At 36.9% G+C, this 12,015-nt stretch overlaps 1 protein-coding gene across 1 annotated transcript; it reads left to right on the top strand.

Moving 5' to 3' along the window:
- The first annotated feature begins 3,093 nt into the window (after positions 1-3,093).
- LOC131679133 (proteasome subunit beta type-2-like) lies at positions 3,094-4,020 on the top strand. Its single transcript, XM_058959728.1, has 3 exons — positions 3,094-3,306; positions 3,369-3,594; positions 3,656-4,020. The coding sequence occupies exons 1-3, from the start codon at positions 3,216-3,218 to the stop codon at positions 3,954-3,956; spliced, it is 618 nt and encodes a 205-aa protein (XP_058815711.1). The 5' UTR covers positions 3,094-3,215; the 3' UTR covers positions 3,957-4,020.
- Positions 4,021-12,015: the final 7,995 nt, after the last annotated feature.

The following is a 12,015-nucleotide window of genomic DNA, read 5'->3' on the forward strand; positions in this document are numbered from 1 at the left end:
GTCCAATCAGCGAATCACGACGGTAGTTCGGAACCGATTCGGACTTCCAGCATAAATTCCAGCTCAAATGCATCAACCGATAGAGTCAGAATCGGTTGTTTTCTTTGAGCAAGATTCCATACTGAATCCATCCAGGATTTAGAACCAGTTCCGGAATGGATTTGACGGATAGTTGGGATAGGTTGGTGTTGCGGCGCTAGTGTTTATCGTATATTAATTCAAGGGCCCTATTCTCACAGTCACGTCACTCGGTGACTAGAAGAAAATTTCCTTCTAGTCACTAGGTGACGTGACTGTGAGAATAGGGCCCCAAATGTTTACACACGTTTTTTAAATATTTTTGTTCGATCGTAGATGTCTGTTCTTTGTGGTATTACGGTTATTACTGTTCATCACAGTTCTCGCTGCAGATTTACAATACAATCAAGTAACAATAATTTTTTCTGTCCAGTAAAATGATACAATATAGCATAGCATAGCATATACGATTGCACAAATCGTGGGTGGCTGTACAATGATCAGCTAATATTTACCAAGATATCCACCATATCGTGTCGCAAGAAAAAAATTGGGATTAACGCTTTTTCTTCACAGAGGAACAACAGAACCGTGTTTGAAATACATGGTGAGTACTCAGAACAGACACGTAGACCCAATAGACTGGAGAAAAATAAATTTGAATCCAGTAACGCTGAAGGCATGGCGAGACATGAACTGAATGGAACACCAGCTAAAACTGCTGCTGGGGACAGCAAGATCTAATTTTAAAATTTTTCGTTTTATATTATAGAATCACAGAGAACAGACATCCATGATCGAACAAAAATATTTAAAAAACGTGTGTAAACATTTGAATTAATATACGATAAACACTAGCGCCGCCACACCAACCTATCCCATTTATCCGTCAAATCCATACCGGAACCGGTTCGAAATCCTGAATGGATTCGGTATGGAATCTTGCTCAAAGAAAACAACCGATTCCGACTCTATCGGTTGATGCATTTGAGCTGGAATTCATGCTGGAAGTCCGAACCGGTTCCGGACTAGTTTGACTGTGTAAAGGAATAACCGCTATCAATTCTGTCGAACTCAGCCACAAAAAAAACATGACGACAGTAGCGCACCTGGTTTGGATATCCCAACTACCTTCGAAACCGTTAGAGATTTTACACAAGTTGAATGCTGAAGATGGACGTCTGTTCTTTGCGATAGAACTGTCAAAATTTTGAATCTGGATTGAAACACTCCTGAACATGCCCTAACAGTTGTTCATTCCTAAGGGCATGTTCAGGAGCGTTTTATTTTATATAGGAGTTTAAAAGTATAACTGATGGAACTGAAACATACACATACCCAGCAGCGCGTTTTGCTTTAAAATTTAAAACTGTTATGCGACGCCATGCTATTTGTTGCTGATTTTAAAACACGTTTAGAACTGTATTTTAAATACATGCAAAGTTTTCAGCAGAGACACTTACATCCGATAGACTGGGTAAAAATAAATTTGAATGCAGTAACGCTGAAGGAATGGCGAGATATGATTTCTAAACTGAATAGAACATCCGCTAAAACTGCTGCTGGGGACAGAAAGTTCTAGTTTTACATCAAAGAACTGTTGAAATTATGAATCTAGAACTGGAACACTCCTGAATATGCTCTATAGAATGATTCTATGCATAGAATCCACTTTTCAAATACTTCAATCAAAGCTAATTCTTCCATCCGCCAAAATTTAGGCAATGTGTTCTGTATTCGATAGGATAACCGTTTCAGTATCCATAGATCAAACTCGTTTCTTTCAAGCCCGAGTGATATTGCAGGATTGCTAATTACCAGAAGAATCCTTGCTGCAAAGTTAAGGGAAAGGAAAAGCTTACACCAGAACGAAATAGATGGTTGAATGATCTGAGATCCCGAGTAATCCCGACGAATTTTCAGAAAATGACGTACTTCCGGGTACTTTGAGAATCCCTTTCTTAATCTGAGGAAATCAGGCTTTAATCACTTTGTCCCAAACCGTTCAGCAGAGTGGAAGTGATTTGTTTCCCGCGTGAAAACCAGTTTAGGTAAAGAGCGTGACGTCGCTGATATTTCAGTAAGTTATAAATTTCTGCAGCGCAAATTCGTTAGTTGGGTCACGACTGCGCCCCAACTAGCGAATCCTATCCGTTAATTGGAGCAACTGATAGCTGGGCAAAACTACTCGAAGGAAAAGCTGAGCTGTTTTCTTTCAACAAAAAACAAACAGAATTATTTTACGGTTCACGTAAGTTGGCTGTTTCCTCCCAGTTTAAAGTTGATTTTTGTTACAAAGTGTTCTTTTTGCCATTAATTATTTTTTTGATAAATTCCTTCACATAAAACAGGAAATGGATACACGCCGTCCGGAAAAAAGCTGATAAAGCGCAAGCATACTACGTTGCCACTAGCTAAAAAATCATTGGATAATGTAATTGAATACATCAGAGATGACTTTCAAAAGTTAACAAACTAACTTCTCTGCGGCACAACCTAATTGGTGCTGAATGGAAGAAGCGCAACATCTAACACATTTATTTCACTAAAAACATTCCGGAATATGAATTCAAAAAATTAAGTTCCATTGAATTTCAAAGTATGCTTTTTTCTAGATCGCCACAGAAATCAACCAAAAAGCTCCTTGAAATCGATGACTTTCAAACGTCAATCAGATTTTGACTTTTAGTTTTGGCATAAGAGTGTCTTTTGGTTGGAGCATGCCGGTCCGAACCATCCCTTTCGGCCGGTAATCAAAGCAACCGTCAACCAGCAACAGCTGGTCAGATTCGGCCGTTATGTTAAATATTTTCACAGCTTCGGTTTAAAAAAAAATTTCAGTGTTAGCAGCAACATGCGACCTCTAGTAGTTATAATCTCTTTTGTTTACGAGCCCCCGCTTTCAGACGGGCCACGCTCATGACGTGATAAAAAATTTCTCTTTTGTTTTCTACACCAAAATCTGTGATTGGCAAGTCCCCATCTGGCATCGCTGCTGAAGATCATCAAACAAAAATCTCTACACAGTTCAAAACATCAAATCCTTACGATATGACGGCACAGCTCTATTCGAAACAGACAAAAGACGACAGCTAGAATTTTGTTTGTCATCGCCGTATCACCCAACAGCGGTTTCTGTACGTATAGTTTAATTTCGTTGTTCTCAAGTGAAAACCTTCTTTTTTTCGTCATACACTATGGAAACGTTAATGGGAATTCGTGGTCCGGACTTTGTGATGCTAGCCGCCGATAGTTCTCATGCCCATTCGATTATGGTCCTGAAGGATGGTAAACAGTGACGGACCATTTCGCCATAACCTTAATTTATGACTTTCTGTGGTTCTCTTCAGATGAAACTAAAATATACAAGATCTCCGACAACCTGATGATGGCCACGATTGGCGAGGCGGGAGATCGAGTGCAATTCACGGAATACATTAGCAAAAATATATTGCTGTACAAGATGCGCAATGGTTACGAATTGGGACCAAAATCGGCAGCTCATTTCACCAGGAAGAATCTAGCCGATTACCTGCGGTCTCGCACTCCGTATCAGGTCAATGTGCTCGTTGGCGGGTAAGACTGAGCAAACGGTTTGTTGTATTTTATAAATCTACGTGCTCATTATTTGTTATAGATATGATGAAGCTGATGGTGCCCAGTTGCACTACATCGATTATTTGGCCAACTCGCTACCAGTGAAATATGCGGCTCATGGTTATGGAGGTCTGTTCGTATCGAGTATTCTAGATAGGTACCATCACGCAAAGATAACACAGGACGAGGCGTATGAAATTCTAAAGAAGGGAGTAACTGAAATTCAGAAGCGGCTCATTATCAATCTTCCGAATTTCAAAGTTTCCGTAATTGATAAGGATGGAATCAAGGAGCTGGCGGACATCTCAGCTGACAGCTTGAAGCAACCGATTGCGGCTTGAAGTTATTAGCTTTAGGTGATTGGATTTTCTTTAACATTGAATACACGAAAAACGATGCATATAAGACGATTTGTTTAAAAAATCCTACAGTCACTGCATCATTTGAATAATGAGGTAGAAGTTTCTTTTACGCTATACCTCCGTTATCTTACTGTTTCTGATATTGCTGTAGCTTTTTGCAGGAGAAGTTCATCGATTTATTCTCATCGTTTCATAGTGGTCGAAAAAATGGGGTGTTCCGAATCATGACCGAATGTATTTTAGATTTACAGGTTACTCGATATTAGGCTAACGATCTCCCCGTACGCGTGTCGTTCGCGAACCTTTTATTACATACAGCTAACGAATGTGTGATATATCCCAAAGCTGATGACCTCTTCCAAGTTCTCTGGAACAACATTGTCTTTCGGCGTTTGTGCTCGGCCATGGATTTTTTATGTGCCTTACAAGTGCTAATTTGGGTAATAGTTTGGATACATCGTCCAACTAGGCACCTTCGAAACACAAAAAATCTAACTTAATTTAAAATGTTCGAAGCCAATAACAAATAGGTTTGTGTCAAAGTTGATTGCTATTAGGCCCTGAGTCTAGGGGCATATCATTCTAAGGACGCACAATAAATTTGAAAAATGTATATTTTCATTTTTGCATCAACTCTCATAAAATAGTCTGTTCAACAAACCTCTTACGCTGACCCACTTCGTTCGATGTTTTGTTGGTTGTAGAGTTAGTCTCTTCCAGGGTTTTGACCTTTGACACGCAGAGCGAAATATATTCTATAAATTTTCATTTTGATGTAAAGAAAATGCGTTCAATTTCGTTGATTTTGAAAAATGTATCACAAGTGATCAGCACTTATATCCCTGACTCCAATTATGTTTGGTTGAATTCAACGTGAATCATTTTTAAATTCAATATACATAGGGTAAGGTGGGGTAAATCCGACCTAGTAAATGGTTTTGGCTGTAAAATGCTCATTTTACATCGGATCAAGTCGTTTTATATACCAAATTAAAGGTTAGACTCCTGGGCAACTTTCTATATATAGCATTTTATTCGGATCTTGGGAATATTTTGAGATTCAAGCTTTTAACGAAAATGTTCATTTTTGATGTTTTTAAAAATGGTGGGGTAAACCCGACCCCCTATGTTTTTGGTTGATTTAGTGCAGATATTACCCAAATTTTATGGTTTTTCAATTATAAATCAATGAATGTTGTGTTATTGAACTGAAACATTAAGAAAATGAAGTTCAATGTCAATCTTGGAATGCTAAAATCACGAGCAGTAGCACGTAATGATATTCCCATTTGCATCGGAGCAATTGCTTGACGAATACTATAATCATCACGTTTTTGTGTCTTTCGTTTGTAATTATGACCAATTTTTAGTAAAAATAATATAAAATAACAATAAAAATATATTTCAATTTGATAAATAAACATTTTCTTAGCAAAACAGCGGTCGGATTTACCCCACTATTTAGAGGTCGGATTTGCCCCACCGCGTCATTTTTCATTACGATGCAATTAAAAAAAGTTATGAACAAGGTTGAACCAAATTTATCTACGCACTTTTTTAGGACTTTATTCAAAGAATTTAAATCCACTAACATTTTTTATGCAATCACTTTAACAATCAGAAATATCCTGTAGGCAATAATGCACAAAAGTCAAATAAAAAGTTGTAAAAACACACTTTTTGTCGTTTGAGCATCTCAATGTAGATTAATAAAATGCTGTCATGCCACCATTATGATTATTTTCGATGCTCTACACGACACCATTGATATTAGTTCGCATAGTGCTTCTGATTTTCGGTAACAGAGGGGGGTCGGGTTTACCCAACGGTCGGATTTGCCCCACCTTACCCTATCGTTTTCTGGGTGTAGTACATACAGTGAAGACCCGATTTTATTAGCCCCTGATTTTTTTTCTACTCCCGATTTTGTTAGCTTTTCACGCGTGTTTTTTGTAAAGGGCCAATAAGCATACTGTCAAAATTCACTTTGAGAGGAAATTCTGGCCAAACCATCAATCGCCGATTATTAGTGACAGCAGTAAACGAAAGAGAAAACTTTTCTCGTTTATAAAATTCCAACGTCCACTCTTGGCGAGTTACGGTTTGTCCAGAATATTCTTTCAAAGTGAAATTTGACAGTATGCTTATTGGCCGGTTACAAAAAACACGCAAGTTTTTAACCATATCGACACAGATCTTTCATTAGGGCCTAAGTCGCAATGTACTCAAATGGAGAAAAATCAGTTTCAATATTCGGCGATGCTTTTCTAAATGTAGTTTTTATTGTAGGTATAAATTACTTTATGGCCATGTTTTTCCGGAAGCATCTTTGGTTAAACCTTATGACAATATAACAAAGAATTTAATTCCTATGTGCTTTTAGTGGGTAGAAACTAAAATAATGCTTACGCCCAATTTGCATCCCAGTCGTGATTTCGCCCTTCAGCAACCACCATTTGCGAAAGGGCTAAACCAAGACGGATACAGGTGTGCACATTTTTTTTCTGTGTGTGAGTGCGGTTGTCGATTTTCTTTGATGAAGCCGAAAAAATAAGAGGATATGAAGAAGAAAAGCACAAACAGTTGACGTAGCGGGCCCTCCTGTTGCCATAAGTTTTGTTTCGGTTCGGTCATAGTTAATTTAATCGGTTTTTTTTTAGATAAAAAGTGTCCATAAGTGTTCTAATCGATAGATCCGAAGTGATGCTCGGCCTTTTCTCACTTTTCATCGTGCGCCATAGAATCAGGATGCTCGTTCGGATGTTGATGTTTACTTCAAGGGCCCCGGCCGCCATGCTTAATTTTGCAAGTATAATACTAATACACTCAAAAGTGTCAAATGTTCCCACCTTTCTCATCTTGGGGCTAAACCGTGTACATATTTTCAGAAGGGCTAAATTGACTCTGTCTTGCTGGGTAGGGCTGGGTAAATGGGCGAGCTTGACAGTATACTTTTCAATAGGGCTCAGCAAATGGGCGCATAGAAACCCAATGTAAATGAAAGGGCGCGTACATCTTTTCTTCAAATTTTATGAAAATCCATATTAAATTTGCAAAAGGGCGAATAAGATTTGTAAACAAACTTTTATTTTGATGGTTTCTCTTAATTTACTATAATTTCAAAGCAGAAAATAATTGAAATTACTTCTACGAAGGGTAAAAATTTACATTAACGCATATTTTTCATGAAATTCTTCTCTGCAGCAGGCTAATGAGCGAAACAAGTTTGTTTACAAAAAACACTTTCGCCCTTTTGACGAATTAATATTGAAATATCGAAATATTTGAATGTTTATGTGCAACAACTATCGAGTAGACATGATCATAGTAGATATTGCTTATCATTTATATAATAGAACCGCCGTTTAAAGAATAATTTTGTGAATACACACAGAAAAAAAGTATTGGTAAAAGTAAGAGTGTTCCGCTCTTAGCAAAAAACAACCAACACCAACTATTAGGTTGAATGTAAAACTTTCAAATTAATCAAGAATAATAATCAAAGTAAAAGTTTTCCTTTTAAGCAAATAAAGAATAGTACTCAAAACAAAAGTTTTATTTTTAAACTAAGAGTATGCGTTGGTTGTTTTTTGCTAAGAGTGAAAAACTCTTATTTTTACCAACATTTTTTTTTCTGTGTAATAACCGTACGCCCGGTTCTGTCTAAACATGTAAGTTTAGCCTTTATATTCCATATGATAAGATGGGCCTAAGTCGAAACCTCGAAGAAAATGCATGTTTCGCCGTTTTGTTTTCTTTAATTATAAATCGAATTAAAAACCATTTTAACTAATTTTCACCTCAATCTTGTAGTATAGCGCAAATTCGTTAGTTGGGTCACGACTGCGCCCCAACTAGCGAATCGTATCCGTTAATTGGGGCAACTGACAGCTGACAAAAATTACCCAAGGGAAACGCTGATTTTTTGTTTTGTTTCATAAAAAACAAACAGAAATATTTTACAATTCACAAAAGTTGGCTGTTTCCTTCCAGTTTAAAGTTGTTTTTTTGTGACAAAGTATGTCATTAGTGTTCTTTTTGCCATCAATTATTTTTTGATAAATTCCTTCACATAAAACAGGAAATGAATACACCGTCGGGAAAAATCCGATAAAGCACAAACATACTACGTTGTTACTAGCTAAAAAAGATTGGATAATGTTATTGAATACATCAGAGATGACCTTCAAACTAATTGATGTTGAATGGAAGAAGCGAAATATTTAACACATTTATATCACTAAAGTCATTCAATTTCGAAGTATGATTTTTTCTGGATCGCCACAGAAATCAACCAATGAACCCCTTGAAATCAATGACATTCAAACGTCAATCAGTTTTTGACTTTCAGTTTTGACATAAGAGTGTCTTTTAGTTGGGGCATGCCCCAACTAGCGAACACCGAACTAACGAATTTGCGCTGTATTTTTGTTGCATAATGTCATAATAGCGAAAACGCAGTTTGTTTACATTTTCGATTTAAGCCCCAATGAAAGATCTATGTCGATATGTTGTCAGCATCACATGAAAATCTATTTGATAGGCTTTAGCAGACGAACGAAGTCTAATTCCAGTAAATTCTTTCTTGAGTATATTTTTCACATATCGAAGATGCAACATATGGGCCGCTTTACACGTTCAATATTTTTGTCAATACAAAGTATTGACGATATTGCTTCAATACGTCAATCCCATTTGAAATTCACATCGTCAATACTTCCACTACACGTACAATACTTTTGTCAATACTCTCTAGTATTGTCAAAAATATTGAACGTTTAAAGCGGCCCAGAAGAATAATTCCTAATATAATAATTATTGTTATATTTCGTTCAGTTTTGCATGAATTCATATATTTCTGGTAATTTTAGAAAATTTAAACGATTTTCTAACAAATCGAGCATCGCTAAAAAAATCGAAGACAACAAAATTAAACTCCAATCTCAATCCAATTTTGCTCGATTTCCGACTAATTAGATGTAACTGGCTACTCTGCATACTTTTAAAGTTCTACACTGAAAATAATCGACACAATAAAACCATATGCAATTAAACATCACTTTCGTGTGCGTTCTCATGTTAAAAAGAAAAAGAAATGATTTCTCTTTGAATTTCACATGAAAATCCATAAAAAGCATTTCATAATATTATGGTGTTTCATTTTATGGTGTTTCAAATAAAATTCAAACAAATTCCACGTGAATACGACATATTTCTCTATTGAATGTTCATTGTATACAGTATACACTGTATATACTGTATACAGAATTGGCGAATTCAAATTATTTTATTAGGCAACTTGCACTGATCATGATTGCAACACTGCGAAAACAGTATCCCATTAGTCAAATTCGAAGACGTCATCTTGGCTCCACGCTGGCTCCAGAAATCGCTGACTAGTTGTCCTGTCTTGTCCTAGAAGTAAACATAAACATCCGAACGAGCATCTTGATTCTTTGGCGCACAATGAAAAGTGAGAAAAGGCCGTTCTTCACCTCCGATCTACCGATTAGAACACTTAGGGACATTTTTTACCTTAAAAAAAAACCGTTTAAATGTACTGTGGCCGAACCGAAACAAAATTTATGGCAACCGAAAGGCCCACTACGTCATTTGTTAGTGTTTTTCTTCTTCATATCCTCTTTTTTCGGCTTCATCAAAGAAACATTACAACCGCACTCACACACAGAAAAAAATGTGCACGCCTGTATCCGTCTTGGTCTAGATCCACCGTGTAAATAATCTGAGCGAAAAGCTATTTTCGATTTGTTTTCCTCCACCTATCACAAATTATGACAGTTGGTGGAAAACAAATCGTTGAACACACTAATACTGTTACAGATTGTCAAGTATTCTATGTTCGAATCTTTCAATAATTCTGGCAACAAAATTTATGTTTTTGTTTTGATCTATTCCTGATGTAGTTAGGCTGCAGGCAAGATGGGAACATTTGACACTTTTGAGTGTATTAGTTTAATACTTGCAAAATTAAGCATGGCGGCCGGGGCCCTTGAAGTGAACGAACGAGCATCCTGATTCTTTGGCGCACGATGAAAAGTGAGAAAAGGCTGAGCTTCACCTCGGATCTACCTATTAGAACACTTAGGGACACTTTTTACTTCGAAAAAACCGATTAAATTAACTATGACCGAACCGAAAGAAAACTTATGGCAACAGAAAGGCCCACTACGTCATTTGTTTGTGCTTTTCTTTTTCATATCCTCTTGTTTTTTCGGCTTCATCAAAGAAAAATGACAACCGCACTCACACACAGAAAAAAATGTGCACACCTGTATCCGTCTTGGGCTGCAGGAAATTTTTTTCTTTTGATTTCATCGAGCACAGAAACTGTCAAAATGTGAATCTCGAGTAATTAAAGGACGATTCAGACGATACATCACTTATCACTGTGACGTTCCGTTGACGTTGACGGAAGCTGATGTATCGTCTGAATCGTCCTCAATAATTTTCTCTTGTGCCCGTTCACACGTGTCGTATATCAAAACGTTCCGTGCCGTTGATGTTGTGTGTGAATGCTTCCATTTAACTGCATGTAACTAATCTTGACGTTCCGTGTCGGTGACGGAAGCCTGATGTATGGTGTGAATCGTACTTAATTCGCGATCTAACGTTGCATGGCAACCGCCAGACGGCATGACAGTGCAATTTGGTTTTACACCAACCGACATAGCCCTACAAAATGAGCCGGATGAACTTCGTTTGACAATTCTCGGTGGTTTGTTTACATGAATGTTACGTGAGTTCGAATGTAACAGATGAGCACCCGTTGCACTCGCACTCACGCAAGTGACAAAGTAAACAAACCACCGAGAATTGTCAAACTTGAACTTCATTCATCATGAGTTCATTCGTGTCGTCATCTTGTAGAACTCAATGATGAATAAATGTTATTATGAAACATTCATTTTTCGTCGTCAACGTAAACTGTCCCTGGCAGCACTGCTCCATCGGAATCCAATCCGACTAATTGCAATAACTTCAGTTTTAGAGCTGATCCTTGTAACTGTTAATACTCAAATGAAAGGCAATAGCCACATTTATAAACCTTACTTGTTTATGTGCGTAAATTTTGCCTCATTCAAAAGTTATAGCTGTTTAAAAACGTTGTTGTCCACAAACAACATGAGCATGAAGGGGTTAACGTGTTTTGTTTTGTTTTTTTCAGTGAGTGGGGTGACACTTTAAAACAAAAACAAAAACTTTTCAACAAAAACATTTTAAATTTCAAAAATTTTATTTTAATTTCAAAAAAATAATTATAGGAAAATGGAATGAAAATATGTTATTTGAAATAATAAGGTTTTCTTTTAATTTTATTAAACATTTTTTGTGTATGCAATGCTGAAAGGAAATGTTACGTATTATGGCTGTATAAATCGATAAATGATGGAAATGTTATGCTGTTTCCTTAATGTTATTACTGTGTAGTTACTTACGGCCAATTTCTTCACTGAATGAAAGCCGGTTTTCAGGGAAACCAGTTTTCGGGTTGCTGGTGAGCAGTTAGCCAAAAATAAATTTTCAACGAAAACCAATTTTCATCCAAGTGAAGAAATTGACCGTTAGTGATGAATAGATATGGTAAATTGCTTATTTTCATTATGTTTTTGCTGATACAGTCGTGATTCGCTGATTGGACACTTTTTAACTGGACCTCTTTTTAGTTGAACCTCCGCTAGTTGGACCATTGTCCAACTAAAAAGCATCTGAACGTCAAAATCTCGTGTCAAAATTACTTTGACAATCAATCTGACAATATTTAGAGATGTGAACAGATGCATTTACACTGCCAACATCTCCTTTGGAGAGTTTTTGACATTTGTCAGTCGGTCCAACTAGCGAATCAAATTCGTTAGTTGGACAAGGCTGTGGCCCAACCAGCGAATCACGACTGTATTGGATGATCTTCTTATACTTCTCGACAAACATATGATTACGGCTTAAAAGCCAACTGTCAAAATGCTCTTTGAACGCAAATTCTGGACAAACCATTACTGGCTAAACACAGTTCATAGCA

Source organism: Topomyia yanbarensis, chromosome 2, assembly GCF_030247195.1.
Source record: "Topomyia yanbarensis strain Yona2022 chromosome 2, ASM3024719v1, whole genome shotgun sequence".
NCBI classification, from domain to species: domain Eukaryota; kingdom Metazoa; phylum Arthropoda; class Insecta; order Diptera; family Culicidae; genus Topomyia; species Topomyia yanbarensis.

Bases quoted from the DNA above. Each gene is read 5' to 3' on its own strand.
- LOC131679133 (XM_058959728.1), top strand. From the start codon at position 3,216: ATGGAAACGTTAATGGGAATTCGTGGTCCGGACTTTGTGATGCTAGCC. The intron at 3,307-3,368 runs GTAAACAGTGAC...GGTTCTCTTCAG, and splicing joins GATTATGGTCCTGAAGGATG to ATGAAACTAAAATATACAAG. The intron at 3,595-3,655 runs GTAAGACTGAGC...TATTTGTTATAG, and splicing joins GTCAATGTGCTCGTTGGCGG to ATATGATGAAGCTGATGGTG.